Here is a 22,660-nt window from a genome sequence, read left to right as displayed (position 1 = left end):
GAAGTTTCTACTCCTTCTGCTTCAGTCAGATGGGCTCTATTCATTTTTCTTTTTTAAAATATATTTTTATTGATTTCAGAGAGGAAGGGAGAAGGAGAGACAGATAGAAACATCAATGATGAGAGAGAATCATTGATTGGCTACCTCTTGCACGCCTCCTACTGGGGATTGAGCCTGCAACCCGGGCATGTGCCCTGACAGGGAATTGAACCGTGACCTCCTGGTTCATAGGTAAACCACTGAGCCATGCCAGCTGGGCTCGATTCATTTTTCAGTGAACAACTTTTCACCAGCTTTTAATCTAATGGTTTTCAAAGTGTTTGTGCACCAGCAGCATCAGCATCATGGGGAACTTGCTGGATATGTCAGTCCTCTGGCCCCATCCCAGACTTGCTGAATCTGTGTTCCCCAGCCCCTCAGGGGATTTTAACGCATACTACAGTTTGAGATGCCCTACTTTATGTTAGCCCCACCCACCCGGCTAGCAAAGGGATCAGACCCATCTAGTTTCACAACGTTTTCAGTTTGGCTCTTTTGGAGACCTAAGGCAGAAGTTCCCTTAGTTACCTGCGAAGGAGGAGAGCTTATTGCAAATTTGTGGACAGGCGCTGGAGTGAAGGCTACCATGAACCGAGGCAGCTCTAGGGACTGTCACCACTCTGCCTGTTTCCCCCTCGTTCTCTCCCACCTGTGCCGGGCTCCTCTCTCCACAGATCCGTTCCTTTCCTTCCTACTCTTTTGTTCCTCCATAGCTGGTATTTGCCTTTGATCTACCATGACCTGACTATGAGGTCTGAACCATTGCATCCTTTTGCTTTTCCCCTTCCTAACTGGAACATTTTTTCCATATAGTTTTTCCTATGGCTCAGTTCACATTCCTGCAAAGGGTGCCATCTGGCCCCGCTCATCTTTAGAGCCAGGCCCCATGGGTCAGATGCTCATCCAAATGACCGCCTACCTTTGGTCTGATGCTTTTTCCCGTCTAACCAACCACTGGCAGGATGAGTGAGCCGCTTGGGAGAGGGGGGACTTCTGTGCCTGCTCCCAGTGATAGGGGTTTCAGGAGGAAATTGGGGGAGGGAGGAGGAAAGCACACGTGAGACTCCCCCGCACTGTCCCCCGCCACTACCCTGTGAATGAGACATGAGGGAACTCGGCAGTGGGGTGCACCAGCTTGTCTTACTGAGGGCTGAGTTGGAGGTGAAGGTTGTGTTATATTACATGACCCTACTCTTCACTATACTGCCAGGCTGGGTGGTCTGGGAAATATGGGCTGCAGGTTATCAAATCCCTAAAAGTCACAGAATATCTGTGTCTGGGAGGCACTTCAGCTACCACCCAGCTCAGCGGTTCTCAGCCCTGGCTGCTCATGAGAATCCCTGGGGAGTTTCATTTATTTATTTTTTGTTAATCTTCACCTGAGGATATTTTTTCCATTGATTTTTACAGAGAGTGGAAGGAAGGGGGAGAGACAGAGAGACACATTGATCGGTTGCCTCCTGCACATGCCCCAAGCAGGGCCAGGGGTCAAGCCTGCAACCTAGGAACGTTCCCTTGACCAGAATCAAACCTGGGACCCTTCAGTCTGTGGGCTGACACTGTATCCACTGAGCCAAACAGGCTGGGGACCTGGGGAGCTTTTAAAATGAATACTGCCTGGGCCCCACCTCAGGGATTCTGACTTAAAGCCCCCCTCCCCTGAGTGCTTTTAATACACACCTGTAACCTAGACCCACTGCTCTAGCTTGACCCTCCTAATTTTACAGGTGGGGAAACTTAGGCTCAGCTACATGAGGTGACTGCGGCTCCCTGAAGTATCTCATTTCTAACTTGGCTCTAGAATTTGGGTTATTAATCATAAAGGGAGCTGGAAGAGATCACCGAGGCCTGTACTCCCACCCTATCATTGTACTGAGACTAAAGAGCTAAGTGACTTGCCTACGGAGTCACAGTCAGGAAGGGGGATGCAGGGGCTCGAACCCACGTCGCCTGACTCCTAGCCCAGTGCTCTGTCCATCACACCTTGACTGGAGGACAGAAGGGGCCAGATGAGGAGCTAAGCAGGCCCAGCTGCAGACCTCGTGCTCGCTCTGCTCGGGAAGCCCTGCCAGCGCACAGCTGGAACAGTTTGGCAGAGGAGCCTGGGCGTAATTGGACGTGGCGCAGGCTCGGCCAAAGGAATCAGCACTTCGGGTCCTGAGGATGGGGAGGAGGCGGCTGGTCTGACAGGCTAATCTTTGCTTTCTGCCTGCCTCCCAGTTATGCCGAGTGTGTGTGTGTGGTGTTCCTGATGGGCTGACAGCTGTGTTGGAGTCCAGACTGGGAACTGTGCCCTATGTCAGGGGTCTTCTGGCATTTGCTGAGATAAGGTTGCCTTCATTTTCCAGAATAGCTTTGGTTAAGGTGTTGGTGCCCGTTTGTGATGTAAGTGGCTAGAAATGGCTTTCGTGGGCATTTAGGAAGCATAGGCCTGTGCCCAGGAGCCCCTTTGTGGGAGAGGGGGTAGTGGTGGAGGTGGTTGAAGATATAAGGGTTCCCATGTAGAAACAGAAACAAACAAACAAACATGAGGCAAGGGCTCACCAGACATAGTGAGTGGGAGCCTTATCCCACCTTTAGAGGAGGTTACGGCGAGGGAGAGGAGATAAGAGAAGTAATGCCCCTTTAAGCTTGTGAGGAACTTTTCAAGCGATGAAGCATGTTCACACACATTTAGCTCATCTGACCTTCACAACAACTGCACAAGGTAGGCAGTTCCTGTGATCCAGGCTTGGGGAGGTGGGGCAGCCGGGCTCCACGGCCACATGGCTATTAGTGGGAGCTGGCCCGCTCCCTCCGATTCCAGCCCCCGGGCTCTGTCTACCATAGCATACTGTGTGTGTGTGTGTGTGTGTGTGTGTGTGCATGCACGCCCCCTCAAATGCACAGACAAGTCACACAAGGGAGTTTATGTGAAGGCAAGAATGCAGGTGTTGATTTCTGAGGTGTCATGGTTACCAGGGCCACAAGAAGCTGGACCGTGAATGCAGTAAACACAGGGAATTGGCTCTGGGTCAGCTGCAAAGTCTCAGATAAATTCGCCTTAGTTTTCATCTGGTTAGATTGTTGTAGGGCTCAGAGATAAATACGTGAAGTAGGTAGCCTAGGGCCCACAATGCGCATCATACATGTTCACTAAATGGCAGCTGTTAATATCCTGTGTACGTGTTACTGGCCTGTGTGCAGCAAGCCACCTGTCTGCATATGACAGACAGCAGCCTGGCTCAGGGCCATCGGCTGCTGGCTTTGTCCAAATCCAAATATGCCTTCAGGTAGCAGCCCCACAGAGCCTCTGACTGGTGAAACCCTGTCCGGTCCCACGTCCTATCCTCACCTTCCTCACTCTCCACAGCTAAGTCCTCACAGGTACCTAGAATTTGCTAGTTAAGCACAAGTACTGATCACGTAAGGTATGAAGCAAACAACAGAGTTTGGAGGCATTTCAGAGGACTGAGTTGCCCTGTTGGTTTATAGTTTAGATCAGTGGTTCTCAACCTTGGCTGCACATTAGAATCACCTGGGAATCTTTTTAAAATCCTGATTTCTGGGCTTCATCCTCCGGAAATTCTGTTTCTTTGTTATGGGGTGGGGCCACAACATTAGTAACAAAGAAACAGAATTTCCGGAGGATGAAGCCCAGAAATCAGGATTTTAAAAAGATTCCCAGGTGATTCTAATGTGCAGCCAAGGTTGAGAACCACTGGTTCAGATTCTTGGGTGGGGTGACTGTGTCAGATGGCAGATCTTGGGGGTGCCGGGTCAGGCAGATCACAGCTGCTAAGCACCTAGATGGGCTGGGTCCTTTTCACGTGGAATCTCACAGAATCCTCACAAGCAGCCACTTGAATGGGTGTTATTCCCATTTTTCACGTGAGGAGACTGAGGAGGTGCTAAGTTAATTATCAGACGTCACCAGGAGCTGGGATTCAAGGCCAAGCCTGCTGGGTTCAAAATCTGTGCTCTTTCTACCACTTGCAACCCAGCCCTTGTCACCCATGAAGGTTGGGCTCCACACAGAGGCTGGGAAATGTCCCAGGTGCGTGCCTATTGCTGGGAGCCCCAGAGGACAAGGAGGGTGAAGTCAGAGCTGGTCTAGAGGGAGGCGGCCTGGGGCGGGGACAGTGTTTGCTCACCCTGGACAGCAAACTAGAGTGCATTGGCTTCCTCCTTGCAAACGTTCCTGTTCCGTCCTGGCTTCCCACCCAGCCTCACCTCTGGCTTTCATCTCTTCCAAGTCACACACCAAGGGCATTCCTTCCCGCTAGGCTAGCCAGGCTCCCTGGCCCATGCAGAGGGTCTGCCAGGGAAGAAGCAGGATGGGCAGGGGAGGCTCCACAGAGCCCATGGCTTTCTGCTATGTCTCCTCTGCCCAGGGATACTAGGTGCCCCAGAGACACTCCGCTATCACCCTCGGGAGGGGATGCAGAGCCCCAGGCTGGTTGGAGGTTCTATTTTAGCACCAGCTGGACCTAATTAGCGTGGGGGTAGAGGGGCAGTCCCTTTCACAGAGGACTCCATTGTTGCTGGGAAGCTGGCAGGCATGTTTATCATTTCAGAAGGAGCTGGCTCTCTCCATCTTGGCCTCAGAGCTGTCCTCCCTTCAGATGCTAATCCTCTGTAAAGCCATTCCCAGCCAGGCCTCAGATGAAGCTCAAGGCTGGGGTGGGGCCCAAACTCTCATTTCCCTCAGGAGCAAGGCAGGTGTGGAATCAACACCTGGAAAGCGGCCAAGTGGAAACCTGGAGCAGCTCAAAATGTCACATGTCATACGGCTTAATTGGGTAAATCGCCTGAAGAAGGGTTCGCAAAACACATGAGGGAAGTCTGTACCAAGAGTGACGAATTCAAGAGGGTGGTTCCTTTTGCCTGAGCCTGCTTCAGCCCCACCCAGCCTGGGCCCAGGACCTGGCTGCAGCCTTCCCTCCCAGGAGAGGCTCTGGTAATGGCATCTAGCAATCCTCGCCTTAGACCTCTGGGCAGCCAAATATTCCTGGGGCTGCAAGGACACCCTTGCCCAAATGCCCACCAAAGGTGCCCATTCCCAAATGACAGGAGACAGCTAACTAGAGTGGTACCTGTCCCACTCTGGCTCAGACTGCATGGGTTTGAGTCCTGGCTTTGCAGCTTATGAGCTCTGTGACTTTGGGCAAGTTATTTCTCTGTGACTCAGTTTTCTCATCTACAAATGGGACGATTACAGCACCAACTACTTATGGGGCTTGTAGTAATTAAATGAGTTAATACATTAATGGTTTTAGGATAGTACCTGGCCTTTAGCAAGCAGTTATCAGTATGCTTTTTTTGTTCTGGTTCCAGTTCAATTGTGGGTTCCATGTGGGTTTGCACCTCTGTTTTTCATGCTATGTGCCCAGCTCTTGCAGCATACCCTCTACCCACTCAAGGCTAATCAGATCCTCTGAGCTCAAGTGGTTGGCAAGGTCCCATTTCTACCCACATGGACCCCCATTCTGCCATGTTCCTCTTCATCTCTGATCCACCGAGAACCACCAGTGGGGCCTGCACCTGAGTCTGAAACAGCTCCCCATTAATCCACCCCCCAAGTGGTTGGGCAGAACCCCTGGTCAGTTCTCCTACCCAGCCCCTCTACTCTCCTATTTCACCGACCATGAGATCCCAGAAGCCATACATTCTAGCAAGAGAGAGGTAAGGTGCTTGGATTCATTTTTCATGACCCAGATCTAACATCACCTCTTTGGTGTGGCTTTCCCTGATTCAGTCCAAATTCTGATTTCACCAATTGCCTGCCAATGGTGATCTTGGACAAGTTCCTCTTCTCTGGCCACCTCAATACCCTCATATGTTAAATGGAGATACTGTTACTGAACTAACCTTACAGGACATTGGAAGGTTCCATTATAAGCCAATGGGTGTGGAGACCTAGCTCCCCTCCCCTAACCCTCCTTTTCAGGTGCAGAAGATGGGAAGATACCCAAGTGAGCTGACTACCCTGGTGTCTACACAGCCTGTAAAACCAAGCCCTTCCCTGGAATGGCTGTTCGCTCCTTCTCTACACATGGAATTCCTAGTCAACCTTCAAGGACCAACCCAAATATTATCTCTTCTGTGAAGCATTCCTGCTGCCCAGAGGAAAAATAAATTTTCCTCTCCCTTGTATTCCTGTAATTCTTTGTCCCTGTTATATATCCTATTTCCTTATAACTCTTATTATATTTAACATATTATTATTACCTCCCTGCCCCACACTCTGCTAGTAAATTGCTTGAGGTCAAAAACAGTATTTGATTCATTGGGATAACTTTACAGTGTCTACACGATGCCCAGCACCTACTAGTTCAGGGGTGGGCAAACTTTTTGACTCGAGGGCCACAATGGGTTCTTAAACTGGACCGGAGGGCTGGAACAAAAGCATGGATGGAGTGTTTGTGTGAACTAATATAAATTCAAAGTAAACATCATTACATAAAAGGGTACGGTCTTTTTTTTCAATAGTTTTATTCATTTCAAATGGGCCGTAGTTTGCCCACGGCTGTACTAGTTGCTCCATATATGTTCATTAATTCAAATTTAGTCTGGTGTGTTCCCTGGATTGTGGAGTGGGCTCTGGAGGCAAATTCTACCTTTATGGGACTGTTGCCTATTCAGGTTTCTGACCCTTAGACTGGTTTGCCTGGGACCAACAACAGAATCCACAACCTAGTGCATGGAGTCTGTGGAAGGAGGGATTCCACACAGCCTGGGAGTGGGAGGTGGGAGTGGGACGGCCTCACAGTTCCATAAGGTCTCAGCCGTAAGCCAGAGGAGGCAGTGATCCATGCCTTAAGGGCTAAAGGACCTCTCTAGGTAACACTGGGTTTTGAAAGAGCCAAATCATATCTGTAGTTAAATGTGTTAGTTCATCATATGGTCAATGACTCTGATTTCTTTCTACAAATTTAGAAGTGCATATGCATAACATGACTCTACATTTATTAATCCTTCCTTCCTTCTTTAATAATTACTGAAGGAAACAGACACATACATTTATGCCAGGCACCTTATCCATGATCACATCTTACCCCAAGAATGATCATTTGAGGTGGGTGGTATTATTACCTCTATTTTAGAAATGTGGAAATTAAGGCTGAGAGAGGATAAGAAACTTGCCCAAGGTCAAGGAGATACAACTCCCAGCCAGCACACAAGGCTATTTTCCCATCTGCGAGGCAATTACCTGCCAAGCACTGGTCTCAAATACACAATGGATCTGACATGTTTCCTACCCCCCAAGAAATGAGTGTTCCGGGAAAGGAGACTGATATACAGATAATTAAAAACACAAGGTGCAAAAATAAAACTATGGACTAGAAGTATGTGTAAGAGCTCGTGGGGAAGTCTGAGAAGGCAGTGATCAGCTCAGCATGAGGTGACCAGGGAAGGCTCCACAGAGAAACTGACTCCTGGGCCTTGAAGGATCACCTGAATTTTGATGGGTAGAGAATGAGGACAGGAGAGAATGCAGGAGTTTGAGGCAGAGGGGACCACATCTGCAAAGGTGTTCTGGGCATGGAGAATATAGATCAGTGTAGCTAGAACACAGGATTTCTGACTATGAGCTGGGCTAGGACAGGCTTAATTTTGCCAAAGTGTTGCACTTGTTTCTTGAAGGCCTAGGGGGCTGCTGATGGCCTTGGAGGAGAGAATGATTGGAACTGAGCTGCACTGTGCAGGAGGGAGGACCTGGAAGCACTGTTTCTGAGTAGGAACTGGGAGGTAAATAGGGTCCTGCATCCTTTAGAATAGTACCACGATCTCCCCATGTCTCTTTCCTGTTGAAGGAGGCAGATTAAACACCATGACTGCTCTGGGACCATGGTTCAGTGTCTCACCCCAATAGAACTGCAGAAGCATGGCTGCTCTGAGTGGTGAGGACATGTCTGCTTCAACAGCTGGACACCCCCATCAAGACGAGGCCTGATACAATGTCTCTGCCAGTGGTAACAGTGGGACCAGGAAAAGATGAGAACGGGCATCAGGGGTGCCAGGGATCGGTGTGCAGTGCTCATCCCAAATGTTGGCTTTAGCACTGGAGGACTGCTTTTCCAAATTAACAAGATGTTCTAGATCAGTGGTTCTCAACCTCTGGCCCTTTAAATACAGTTACTCATGTTGTGACCCAACCATAAAATTATTTTCATTGCTAGTTCATAACTGTAATGCTGCTACTGTTATGAATCGTAATGTAAATATCTGATATGCAGGATGGTCTTAGGCGACCCCTGTGAAAGGGTCGTTCGACCGCCAAAGGGGTCGTGACCCACAGGTTGAGGACCGCTGTACTAGATCCTTACTTGCATGTTCCTCACATGGCACATAATTTATAAACAGATTTTTAAATTCTCTATGAATGTGAATTACACATCTGTGCACAGTACAGTGTATATGTACATATTCCACCACAGACTAAAACTGTGTTCCATTATGTACGATAAACCCTGGTGGCTCTTGTATCATTAGTGCTAGAATTATATATATATTGGTAATTACCAGGCACCTTGCACTGAAGACCTTTTGAAAATTCTCCCATGAAAAACAAAAACACCCAAGCAATCTCTTTGGAAAATCGCCCCCAAATTCTTTGGCTCTAAAAGAAAATGCAGTGCCAATTTCTTTTTTGCCTAACAAAATGACATTTTATGTGGAATCTGAGTCAATCCCAAAGGAAGGAATACTGGTCCTTTGAGTCAGCAAAAGAATTCACTTTTTGCTGTCTGACACTCCGTTATTCATTGGTGCGGACTGGCAATAGAGCTGTTGGTACTTTGGAGAGGACCAGAAAAACAGGGGTAGTGGGGGAGATGTTAGGTAGATAATGAGAGAAAAAAACTGAAATGCCTCTCAGGCCAACTCTGGACAACACATCAGGCATTTATTCTGAGGTGCAGAAGCTCTGATATCCTCTTGCTAGATTCTCTCTCAGCTCATATCTCTGCTCACGGGGTCATTTTCCTGAGCAAGGGCTTAAAATCAAATGCCTCCTTGTTGGGCTGCTTGCCCAATCAGGATGTAGCCTCCTGAGTCCCAATAACCAAGGGCAGCAGAAAGAACTGATTCCTCTCTAGCAGACATTCCCTCCCTGCGCCCTGGCCCCGAGGTGGCTCACCGGGGCCTGCGGAAGGTCAGACCATAGTGCTGACAGGCCAGCCCCACGGTAGGCGTGTACACAATGGGCATGAATTTCTCCACGTCCGACGTCAGCACGCGGTAGAAGAGCTTCTCATTCCGATCTTGGAGTGTCATGAGAATGATGTACCTTGGAAAGGGAGACAAGAAACCACACTGTTCACATGAGCAGCCTGTGTGGCAGCAGGGGAGGCCACTCATGCAAAGACCCAGGGCTCCCACTCAGCTACCTTCACAGGCAAGTCACCCATCTCCCCAAACATCGATCTCACCATCTATGGAACGTGAAGAGTATTACCTGTCTTATGGTGCTTGTTACTATACATGGTGTAGGTCCTGTCCTAAGTACTTTACATTAATTCATTTTAAACTTCCAATGACTTGTGAGGTAGGTACTACCATGGTTGCTATTTGAGAGACAAAGGAGACCAAGGCACAGAGAAATGAAATGATTCACCAAGTGGCAGAGTCGGGATTTGAACCTAAGCAATCTGACTCCAAAGTCTGTGCTCTCAACCACTGTGCAAGAGGGTTAGTTATGTTACTATTATGTGAATGAAACAGAACAGTAACATTCTGAGGGTGGAGTAGGGGCAAGGGCACACCGGTGCTATGAGAACTGGCCTCTCCTATCACACAGGGCTGGTTCCTGTCACAGCAGAGTTCACAAGTGGCCAAGGACCAACTGATCTCAAGAAGCACGTTCCTCCAAAATCTCTCTCTTGTCTATTCCTTGAAACCTGAAATCAATAAGCCCAGGAAAAGAGCCTTTCATTCACACGCCTAAAAATGAAAAGCCTCTGGGAGAAACAAAAACACTCAGGGCTTAGAATTCACAACGAGGTGTGAGTGATTGCTGATACCACAACCTTTCTGGACTGACCACAGTTTGGGAGAGAGTATGGAGGCACTTGAGATCCTAGACTAGAAAGGGGTGAGATCCTGCAATAGGGGAATGACTTCTAGGTGTGAAGTCAGGGTCCTGAGTTTGAATCCCAGCTCTGCTGTTTACTAACTATGTGACTTTGGGGAAGTCTTGTAATATCGTGGGGCCCCAGCCCCAAGCACTGGTCCAGAATGAAAAATTGTGTTTTAGAAGGTATTTTGAGGAAGGGAGGATTTATGCTTAGAATAGTGAGGATCTCAACTCATTTCTAGTGTAAGAATTTCTTATGCAGTAGCCATTTGTACACATCTCTTCCAAGTTCTGTATTCAGTAATATCAAATTGATAACTTAATCTCAGTCATGGTGATATTATTCACACCATGAAAATGGGCAAATACTAGAAACCAGGGCTTCCCCACCCCCACCCCAGAATGAGTTATTAAACATTTACCAGCACACCACTGCCCTTATCCAAAAGAAGCTGGGAGCCTCCTTAGTATTTCCTCAAGCACCTGCTGGAATGAGGGGGCCCCTGGGAACGAGGGGGGAGGGGTGGTCAGGGTAGTCAACAGAGCATGTGCAATAAGCCCTCTGGAGCTCCCAGGATCAGACATATCTCCTACCCCCAGCCTGGCGTGTCTTCCCAGGCATATAAATGATGCCCATCCCGCTGACTTCAATTCTTAGAGTTGAATATCTTTAGGAGAGAGGATATCACTTTGGGATTTACAAATTCTTCTTTGTAAATTTAACAAAAGAAGGAGGTTCAGATTGTTCAAAGTTAGGACACATCTCACGTTGTTAGTTGGATTCATTGTGTACTTTCTGGTTTGCTCTCCAGGGTGACATGGCTAGACCCAGTCTGAGTGGGATGAACAGAGGAAGAGAATATCTGGCCTGTGCTGGAGTGTATAGCCTTGGAGTTAATGTGAATAATACACATAGAGGTTAGTGCTTCAGGAGTCGGGGGATTATCCACTGCTGCTTAGAAGCAATGGATGCCATGGTTGGGGGTGGGGGTGGGGGGACATAGGCAGATGGGTGTGATGACCCTGACAAGCTGCTGAGCTCTGCCCCTAGGGGGACAGCCACACTCTTAACGATTCCAAGTCTTGGCCATTGAGCTCTATAGATACGTAGGGGGAACCCTCCCTGCTTCCTACACTTCAGCAAGGTGACATGTTTATTTAACACATTCTTACATAGTATGTACTATATGCAAGGCACTGTTCTAAGCACATCACAAATACTAATGTGTTTAATCCTCATTATAGCCTTCTGAGTTAGGAGTGACCCAGAGAGGCTAACTTTCACTACTAAAGGTAAAATGATGGTTTGAATTCATTCTAGCACTAGAATCGAGCCTCTTAGCTCTGGGGTAGCAGAGATGTCAACAGCACAGATTCTGGAGCCAGCTACTTGTGGTCAAGTCCTGGCTTTTCCATGTGACCTGTGGTCACGATGTGGTCACAACCTTCTTTAGTAAAGCTGACCCTGTCATTCCCATTTGCCTCTTCATGTCTATGATCCCACTGGTGAGAACCCAGGAGGGTGGCAGGATTATTAACTGCTCCCCATAAGCCGCCAACATATGACATACCAGGTCCTTCCCAAGGTGTCCCTGTCCATTTCTCCTCTTTTCTACCATGTTCCCCTTGGTCCAGGAACCTGGGCCATGCACCACTTACTTAACACACCTGTCCCTATAGCTTTACTCTACTTGTTCTCCTATGAAATGCCATCCGTGAACCCACTGCTGTCTGCTGTAGTCCTGTTGGTGCTTCTGGGGCTGACTCAGGTCCCACCTCTTCCCAGTGGCCCTCCCAAATTCCACTGGTTGGAATTCAGTTTCTCTTCCCAGTCCTCCCAGGACATGCCTCCATTATAACAATCCCTGTCCCTTAGGGAGATCACCACCCCTTTGGAAGGTTGGGCTGGGTTTGGAATTTCTTGGAAAGGCTCTCAGTCTTTCCTGGTTGGAGAGTAAACAGAAGACACTCTTTGGACCATAGGAAATAGTGGAGCCCAGGTCTAGGCAGAGAGAGCAGATGTAGGCACTGACTTGTCCAGGTCGCTCTGCTGCCGCTCGTAGGATTTCATGACCCGGAGGAGCTGGATGTCCTGGCTCAGGAAGCAGGGGGGGATTAGGCCATGGATCCCAAGCTGCATTCTTTCTTCAAGTGTAAAGGCCATCCCCTGGGGAGAACAAGAGCGAAACACGGACATATAAATGGATATGCAGGAAACCAAGGAACAGAACAGGTTTATCTACAGACAGGCCAATTCACTGTGACCCAACAGAACAGGCCCGGGACTCAAACCCCACCTCTACCATTGAGTGGCCGGGCAGCCTGTGCCAGTTGCTTTGACTCTTCTGAGCTTCAGCTTCCTCCTGGAAAAATGGGGAAAATACCTACATTGTTGGGGTTTTTTGGCTTGTTTTTGTTGAAGCTATTTTATTTTTTAATAACTTCAAAATTTATAGAAAGTTTGAGAAGATAATATGGAGAGTTGTCAAAGATCCTTCACCTGGTTTTCCCTATTATTAATATTTTACATTGGCATGGTACATTCGTTAGAGTTAATGATCCAGTAGTGATACATTCAGAATCGTATAGACTGGCTTCTTCATTTAGCAATAGCACTTAAGGTGAAGAATAGTCTCTTTAAGAGATGGTGCTGGGACAACTGGATTTCCACATGTAAAAATAAATAAATAAATAAATAAATAAATAAATAAATAAATAAATAAATAAAGTTGGACCCTGCCTCACATCAAATACAAAAATTAACTTAAGATTAATCAGCAACCTAACTATAAGAGCTAAAATGATAAAACTCATAGAAGAAAACATGGGGTAAATTTTCGTGATCTTGGATTTGGCAATGGATTCTTAGATATGACACAAAAAGAACCAGCTACAAAGCAAAAATTAGATAAATTGACTTTATTTAAAAACTTTTGTGCATAAAAGGACACTATCAAGAAAGTGAAAAAACAACCCACAGAATGGGAGAAAATATTTGGAGACCATATATTTGATAAGGCTTTAATATCCAGAATCTATAAATAACTGCTACAACTCAACACAAGAAAAACAACCCAATTAAAAAACAGGCAAATGACTCAAAAAAGACACTCCTCCAAAGAAGATACACAAATGACCAATAGCACATGAAAAAATGCTCAGCATCATTAGCCATTAGGAAAATGCAAATCAACACTACAATGATGTACCATTTCACACCCACTGGGAAGGCTGTAACTGAAAAAAACAGTAAATAATAAGTGTTGTTGATGATGTGGAGAAATTGCAATCCTTGTACATTGCTGGCAGGAATGTAATGTTGCAGCCTCTATGGAAAAATATTTTAGTGGTTCCTCAAAAAGCTATGACCCCAGCAATTCTACTCCTAGGCCTACACCCAAAGGAACTGAAAGCAAGGACTTGAACAGATACTTGGATACCAATGTTCATTGCAGCATCATTCACAACAGCCAAAAGGTGGAATCAACTCAGGGGTCCACCAACATACAAATGGATAAACAGAACATATGTACGTACAATGAAAGTTTATTCAAACATAAAAAAGGAATGACGTTTTGATACATGCTATTATATGGATGAACCCTGAAAAATTAGGCTAAATGAAATGAGCCATCTATGAAAGGACAAATGTTATGTGATTCCACTTATATAAAATAACTAGAATAGGCAAATTCATAGAGACAGAAAGTAGATTAGAGATTATAATAAAGTCTGGGGGTGGAAGGATTGGTGAGCTATTGCTTAATGGCTATAGAGTTTTGTTTGGGGTGATGAAAGTTTTGGGAATGGATAGTGGTGATGGTTGTGCAACATTGTGAATGGACTTATGCCAGTTAATTGTACACTTAACATGGTTAAAATGGAAAATATTGTTATATATACTTTGCCACAACTTAAAAAATTAATAGTGTGTTTAATACTCAAAACCACTGAATCGTACACTTTAAATGGGTATCATGTACAGTAGTGAATTATAGTTCAATTGTTCATCTTCTGTCACACTCTCCTTGATAGTCACTTGTCCTCCCTAGAATCACTGTTGCATAAAAACCACCATATTCAATTTCTTATCTCATTTTCTGCTTTTGAGAAATAGGTATGGTAGTAGGAATGACTGCCTGAGGGGGAGGGGCAGACTGTTAGAAATCTTGGTACAAAAATAATGTTTAAAGGAAATGATATTAATGAGTGTTAAATAAACAACTTTGAAAAGCAAAAACAAAACAACAACAAAACAAAAAACAAAACAAAACCTGTCTTAAAATAACTCTTTGCATGTTTTAAATACAAGTCCTGTATCAGACAGGTGTTATATAACTGTGTCTCTGAGTATTTGCCTTGTCTTTTTATTCTTTTACCAGTGTCTTTCAGAGGATGGCATTTTCTGCTTTAGGCACTGGCAGGAGAGATGGGGAATGAATAGAATGTCATGGAATCTGCTTCCTGACCCAATTAAGCCCTATGGGGACAGTGTCTGCTGGCAGACATGGCAGGAACCGTCTTCATAAGGGTCATTGTGAGATATGGGCACACAAGTTGCCCCACCCAAAATGAGAAGGTGCCACACATGGTGAAAAAGAGAGAGTCCTTTTCTGTGCAGCACTTGGGTGGCTCTGCTGGTGTGAGGGCTGGTCCGGCACTGCCTCCGCTTCCTCAGCTTTCTCACGGAGGCCCTGGACCGAGACAGTGCCAAACCCCTGAGTGGCCCCTGGGTGGGGACATCAACAAGGTAGGGACCACAGTCCTGGGGGCGGGGGGGGATATTGTGTAGGGGGCTGAGAAAAATTTTTAATCAGCCAACCAATTAACTAACTACTAACTAACTAAACTAGCACTGTCAGTATGACCCCCATTGTATTCAAGGCTGATGACACCTAAGGCAACTCTGGGTAATGAGCTCCAAGTAATTCGACTTTCCTCCTAGAAGTGAAGAAGGCTGGGTAGGTGATAGTGAGACCTGAATTATGCTGACCGGAGTCTAGCTTTCCTCAGACCCCCTTTGGGGAGAGGAAGCTTGAAAAGGGAGGGAGCATGAGAACTCCTTTCATTCCTCCACCAGCTGAAAACTATCTCATCTACAATGATTACAGCTCTTTTACAGGGAGTTAAATAATGACAAGGAGATCAAGCCCATATATTGACCAGCCCCACCCTAATGTCATTGCTATCGTCAGCTCTAAGGATGGGAGTCTGATGCGTATCTAATCTTACTCTCTACTTTCTTACAACCACATTGGGGGAGGTTTTACAACCACATTTGACAGATGAAAAGGCTAAGCAAGAGAGGTTAGGTGATGCTCTCGAAGTTGCAAAGCTATTGCCCATACTTTATTGTTTCTTAAACCAGGATGCTAGTTATTTAATAATTAATAAGTATATTTGATAATTTTATATATGTAATAATCCCCCCCCCCCGAGATAATTTCTTTGACGAGAGGTAAGGGGCAGAACCAGGAGTTGATCACAGGCTGCATTCCTGCCACTACAGTGTGCACCCTGCCAGGGCCTTGGTGAGATGACCTCAGAAATGGGAGCTGGGAGGGGAGGGGGGTGAGGAAGGAGTGGAAAAAAACAGAAATAGAGAAGAAACGTGAATAAAAGTCAGGCTCCTTGGCTACTCCCAATTTCCTCTCTGTTTGGTAACTTGGGGGTCCCTATAGCTACAAATACCAGGCTCCTCTTGTGTTTTCGTAAAATAACGACGACGATGACTCAGCTTAAGAAAATCCTGAAGAATGGGTCCTCCTCTCAGAAGGCCTGCTGGAACTGTAAGAAAGATCTAGCATCCTGAGACAGGCTCGACTCTGTTTGAACATGTGACTCACAGAGGTTTCTCAAAGTACTCCCCACACATAAAATTCCTACCTTTTTCCTCATCAAAGCCCAAAGTCAGCAGTTCATAAATCCCTGTGCTGGCCACCAGCTTCGCAAGTGGTGCAGCAGAGGCCCCTGGTCCTTCTGCAGGAAACCAGCTGGCCCTGGAGGCTGAGCGCTTTCACTAGACACCGTTAGGCAGGTGACTGTTCACTGGCTTAGTAAAGACTGTGATCCTGTCTCCTTGGCCCTGGGGATCCCAGGGCGGCCCAGGAATTCACTAATGACATCATCTTCGTTAATGACTGCTGTGGCTTTTAATAGCAGTCCGCTTCTCTCTCCAAAGCTAAGTGTTTCTCTTGGCTGGCTGCCACCAGCTTCTTTTGTATTTGAGGAAAAAGTATGACCATTTAGTCACTGGTAATTTCAGGAATTTTTAAAGAAAGTACCACTAGAAGCTTCTTTTCATCCTGAAGCTAATGTTAAGGCCACTTCAGATTTACATGTTTGTAGAACAGCAATGCAGGCACTTTAGCTGTCCCCTGGCCTCTGAACTAGCACAGGCAGGGGAAGATTCACTAGGGTGTAGGGGGAAAGTATTAGAACTTGCATTTCTCTACAAAGGGAAAAAACTTTGCTAATTGACACTTAGGCTCTTGGTCTGTATGTCAACAGTCACAATTCCCATAACTATACAAGGAGTTCTAAGTCTTACAACATGGAGGAACTGGCAGTGGGGCCCTTATTCTTACCACATTGAGAAATTACAGTTTCTGTGCGCCTGGTTAGATAGAGTTATGGATTATATTATCTGGTTTATTTATTTATTTACATTGTATTTGTATCGTTGACATTATTACGGATATCCCTATTCCCCTCCCCGCTTTGCCCACTGCCACCCAGCCTCTACCACGCCTTCTCTCTGGCATCACCACACTGTGGTTTGTGTCTATGGGTTATGCATATATGTTCTTTTGTCTTAATGCTTTAACTTTATTTTTTATTTATGTATAGTTGGTATATATTCTTATATTGGTTACATTAGTTTCAGTGCAATATAGTGATTTGACCTTTTTATATCTTCCGATGTGATTACCCCACTAATTCTAGGAATGATCTTTCACTGTGTAAACATATCACAATATTATTGACTATATTCCCCTTTCCCTTTTCACCCATCCCTTCATCCTCCCTTCTGATAATCTTCCTTTCTATCTGAAGAAAACAAAAAACATTAATTAAAAAAGATATATGCATCCCTATGTCCATTGCGGAATTACTTACAATAGCCAAGATATGGAAGCAACCTAGGTATCCATCGACAGATGAATGGATAAAGAAGATGCAGTACATATACCCAATGGAATATTATGTAGTAATAAAAAGGAATGATATCTTGCTGTTTCCAATAACCTGGATGGGCCTAGAGGGTATTATGCTAAGCGAAATAGATCAGGCAAAGAAAGACAATATGGTTTCAAATATATATGGAATCTAAAAACAAACAAAACAAAAACAGACTCATACATTATCTATTTTTAACAAAGATCTCAAAATAGGGCAAGTGGTTTTTGAAAAATGGCTAATTCTCTTAGTTATATTTCAACCTCATACCCTGGTGGTATTCAGAGCATACCAGTAGGGACCTATTTTTATTGTTACAGAATCATTGCTCTGGCCACTCCCCCAGCCAAATGTCCCTCTCCACCAGCTCTGGCTTCTCCAGGGAATCTTTAGACCTCACAGCGGCAAAGTGGGTGACTTCAAGAGCCTCCTCTAGCATAAAGGCCCGGAACTGGTTCAATTGGTTTAATGCTCTACCAGTGTTAAACTTTTAGCTGTCACCTGACTTTACCTATTTCATCACCTTCCCTGAGTGATCATCTCTGGCCCAGTCACTGAACTCTACTGGTGGGCTGAGCATTGCCCAAGTTCCCAGGATGAATCTTACGACATTAGAGAGAAGATATTTGAATAGACCCTACCATCAAGTGGCAGGGCTCAGAGACAGGAAGTCCACCAGGCTGGGCCCCTGCCCCAGCCCCCCGCTGTTCAGAAACCCAGGCTTCTTAGCGCCTCCCCCCGCCCTGCCCCGCCCCACGTTTCTCCTGACTGAGCTTTGCTGAGGGGAGGTTCCCCTGTTCAGCTTGGTGATCTGCCTGGTGCCTCTGGATCCAGAGCCTGCTATACCCATGACAATATCTTCTCATTCATTCACAAGCATTTATGAGTTCCTACTGTGTGCCAGGACTACCATGTCAGGACTGGAGAGTCCCTAAAAGGGACTGGTCACTGCCCTCAAGAGTCTACTAGACAAGACACATGGATTAACATACAAAGGTGATCCTGGCCTCTGCCTTGGGCAAGCCACCTCTCCAACCTATAAAATGGAGTGTTGCCCATTTCACATGTCGTGGCACAGGTCCTGGCACATAGGAAGTACTCAGTGAATGTCAGCTGTTCTCCTTATTACTATTTTATCCTTAGGGCAAGGTGGCACAAGAGAGCTCATTAGCAGATGTTGGAGATAAGCCCTGCAGGGTGGTCAGGAGCTAGCTGGGGGGAAAGGGGTGGGAGGAATAGCGGTGAAGTGATGTCACCACATCCAGCATAACTGCTTGACCAAGGCTGTGCAAGGCTCCTGCCTCTGCAGCCCCGGGCATTCTCCCCACGCCCCACCAGGCACACTCTTTCTGGCTGCCATACTTTGACTCACAGCAATACCTCTGCTCACCATGCTTTTACCACTTCCCTCCACCGTCTTCCAGTCCACAGGCAAGGACTCTCCCCTAAGACACCCCATTTCACACAGCTCCCCCCTTCTCTTGGTGTCATAAAGTTTAGCACATGAAATGTGTTTTCTGTTTGATTTACTGAGCATTAATTACTAGGAAGTGGAGTTGGGGTAGATGGGGGTAGAGACACTCCAAAGCGGCTAACAGGGTTGTAGCACAATAATACTAACATCATCAATAATAACAGCAACATCACCTTTATTGAGCAGCCACTGGGCTGGGTCAGGCACTGAGGCAGGCACTTTCCATTTCTAGTCCTCACAGCAACCCTGAGTTAACCATGCTGTGGTTATTGTTCCTATTTTATGGGCTAGGAAACTGAGGCCAGAGGGGTAAGACACTTTCCCAAGGTCACAGCAAGTTCATGGAAGAACCAATAGAACCCAGGTCCACATGCTTCCAAAATTCACCCTGTTTCCTCTGAGTTAAACAATGGTTCCTGAGATTTAACATGTTAAACAGGCTGCTGACTGAATTGCCTTTTATTTGAGTAGAGAAAAAGTTATTCTGCGTCTCCATCTACAGCCAGTTACCTTCATGGTTCAGCCTCTGAGCGCCAGGGCAGGCAGCCCATCTGCAAACAGGTGTGAGGTGTGCTTTTACCTCTGCTGTGATGTACATCAAGCATGTCGAGGGCACCCGTGTAGCCACGTTTCCTCTGACTAGCATCCTTACTGGGAGGATTAACAGGCACATGTGTTAGGAAAGGTTTACGATTCCTCCATCATTACGTCATGCTCTGAGCTGACTGCTTGTGTTGTAAGCAGCTTCCTCCATCAATCAGCTGCGACAACAGAGAGTAGCCATGGCTGGGACCGAGCTGTGGGCAATCAGCTCCAAAACTGTACAACTAGAGCTGATTAGCTGCTAGGGGACCGGCAGGCATTTCCTGCCCCTTTTGCATTGTACTTCACAACTCTGGGATTTTTATGAGTTAGGATGATGTGGACTCCGGCTGGAGACAGGAAGTGGGATTACTGTGGCTGCTGTTCTCTCGCTAAACCCCAGGTTTATGAGGGTCCCTAAGCACACTCCTGGGATGGATATATGGGGGCCTTAAAACACAAGTCTTGGCAGACATAGACCTGAGAACAGCCTTCCTTCCAGACATACTTCTGTGATCAGGTACAGAATTACAGATCCAGAAACACATTGTAAATTCCCGAAAGGGGAGTGGATGACAGACTGTTCATTACTGTCCAGAACCCAACCCTAAACCAGATTTGGGCTGTGGGCTGCAATGTATGGAGGCTGCCTCTGATCTTTCCGTCTATGGTGTACACAGAAGCTCTCGAACTAGCATGAGATACAGTTCAATTTCCCTTCCAGGGGAAAACGGCCAGGACGGGTGGCGCTGCACTCACACAGCCAGTACAGGGCAGTGGGAAGGTAACTGGAAGACAATGTTCTACATTAGCTCCTCCACTGTCGGGCTGTGTGGTTCTGGGGAAGTTATTTCACCTCTCTGAGGCTGCTGCTTTCACCGGGTGGTTGTTAATAAAATGAGAACATGGATATTGCAGTTTCATATCCCTCAGGTTCAGGACTAAGAGCAATTTAGCAATTGCACTTTATAGTAGTGATTTCCTTTTGTCTCTCGTCCCTTTAAGACAATAGGTTCCTTGAGGGCAGGGACTCTGTCTACATGAGCTGTGCGCCTCTTTTCCTTAGCACAGCGGTTCTCAACCTGTGGGTCGCGACCCCTTTGGGGGTCGAACGACCCTTTCACAGGGGTTGCCTAAGGCCATCGGAAAACACATATACAATTACATATTGTTTTTGTGATTAATCACTATGCTTTAATTATGTTCAATTTGTAACAATGAAATTGGGGGTCACCACAACATGAGGATCTGTATTAAAGGGTCGTGGCATTAGGAAGGTTGAGACCCACTGCCTTAGCACATTTTGTTTCTAAAATGGTCTCATATGGTTCATGTCATTTGACCCTGGACAGGGCTGGTGTTATTATCCCCGTTTAGAGAAGTGGAAATTGGGGCTCAGATTAGTCAATGACATGCGGGGGCATGTGGCGAGTACACGCTACTCAAAAGCGTGTGAAAAAAAAAAGACTATTCCCATTGTTCTGCCATTTTATGAACAGTTGTTGGGTAAGGACCAATATGGAAGAGAAATGAAAGCATCTTCTGAATTACTTGGCAGCTGCAGGATTTTGTCCTGACCGAACCAAGGGAACAGAGGTGGATAGTTGAAAGGCTTATGAATCATTTTCCTGGCAAAATTCCCCATGGTATTTGAATGCTTCATGACCTCTCTTCCCAAGAGACTATTATTTAAAAATTAAATAATATTGTTCTTGGCCCTGCGAAGCCCCTCTAACTCAGCTGAACCTCAAGAGGGTAAAGGGCAAGAGGAAGGTGCTGGGCAGGGGAGCTGCTGAGGACAAGAAAGTACTCTTCCTTCCTCCAACAACATAGCAGCTCTTTGATGGGCTCAGCCTGGGAGGAGGGGGGCAAAGAGTGAACTATGACCGGTAGGAATAAAACAAACAGACACGTTTGGGAGGGTCTCTGAATAGGAGTTGTACATGCATGCCTGGTGCGTGCGAATGAGTGGGTGGGGTGCCAGAATTGGATGTGAGACCAACTAAGGACAAGTTCATTCGACAGGACAACTGTCCAGTAGATCCCTGTTAATCTGTTCCAGCCCTGATGTTAACCCAATCCTTCTCCTCCTGGGTCTGGACCTCAACTCTGCCACCTGATCAGGTGAACCAGGAAGAAGGTCATTTTGACCTGAAGACAGAATGACTGATGTGGCGCATGGGAGAAAAGAGTAACTAATCTCCTCCTCTGTTGTGACATCAGGACGCAGACGTTCTAGGTTTAGAGTCATTTTGGACTGATTTAATAACAACTATTTATATTTGACTGCTTTCTTTTAGGTTTTACAAAGCAGATTTACTTATTTATTTAACATATTTTTAAAATTGATTTTGAGAGACAATAAGGGAGAGGGAGAGAGAGAAACATTGATGTGAAAGTGTTACATTGATCAGCTGCCTCCTATATCCCCTACCAGGCTAAATCCTGCAACCTAGGCATGCGCCTTGATTGGGAATCGAACCGGCAAGCTTTTTTGTGCATGGGATGGCACCCAACCAACAGAGCCACACCAGCCAGGGGTAGAAGGCAATTTTATTACTTTTGTTGTATTTGACAGGTACCTCAAAACAAAAAGAATAACCTTATGATAGTGGTTCCTAAACTTTGCTAGCGATTAGAACCACTTAGGGAGTTTACAAACCAATGCCCAGGTCATACCCCGTACCCATTAAGTCAGAATTCTGGGTATGGAAGCCTGGATGAGGAGTTTATTGAAAGGGCTACAAGTGATTGCAAGATACAGCAAAGTTTAGGAATCACTGCACTATCAAGTAGGCGGTGGAAGTGTTATGCCCATTTTGTAGACAGTAATGCTGAAGCTAAGAAAGTGTAATAATTCATCTACAATCAAGGCCCTAGCAAGTTGCAGAAATGGGACTTGAACCCGGAATTCCGTTTCAAATTGTTGGTTCATTAATTCATTTACATAATCACTCATTTAATAAGTATGTCTTGAGGACCAGCCATATACCCGCCACTGAGCATGCAATGAGAGACCAAATATACATGGCCCCTGCCTCCATGGAGTTTCAATCCAGTGATCTTTTTATTCAAATCAGTGTTCTTTTCACTCCTTTACATTTTGGGGTTAATTTGGAATTCTGCAGGCTAGTTTAGTGCCTGGCAGGCTGGGGTGCCCAGCAAAATAACACCAATGATATTTTTTGCTGGAGTTCAGGTTTGCCCATGAGAGGCCATGAAGGAGGTAGATCAGGCCATGAAGGAGGGAGATCTGGACTCAAATTGTGGCTCTGCCCCCATCAGCTGTGTGGTGCTGGACAACTTCCTTAACTTCTCTGATCCTCGAT

The 22,660-nt window shown here is 46.1% G+C and overlaps 1 protein-coding gene across 2 annotated transcripts in view; it reads right to left on the bottom strand.

The window, feature by feature from the left end:
• The window catches only part of ME3 (malic enzyme 3), a 188,631-nt gene that overhangs the window by 95,502 nt on the left and 70,469 nt on the right, over nucleotides 1-22,660 (bottom strand). For both annotated transcript variants that reach the window (XM_036324741.1, XM_036324742.1), the window contains 2 exons: nucleotides 12,130-12,263; nucleotides 9,161-9,310 (listed from right to left, as the gene is read on the bottom strand). In XM_036324741.1, the coding sequence (XP_036180634.1) occupies nucleotides 9,161-9,310; nucleotides 12,130-12,263 (284 nt within the window). The remainder of the gene's footprint in view (nucleotides 1-9,160; nucleotides 9,311-12,129; nucleotides 12,264-22,660) is intronic.

Source organism: Myotis myotis, unplaced genomic scaffold (assembly GCF_014108235.1).
Source record: "Myotis myotis isolate mMyoMyo1 unplaced genomic scaffold, mMyoMyo1.p scaffold_m19_p_10, whole genome shotgun sequence".
Lineage (NCBI taxonomy): Eukaryota > Metazoa > Chordata > Mammalia > Chiroptera > Vespertilionidae > Myotis > Myotis myotis.
The sequence above is the reverse complement of the archived record's forward strand: the minus strand, read 5'-3'. Positions and strand labels throughout refer to the sequence as shown.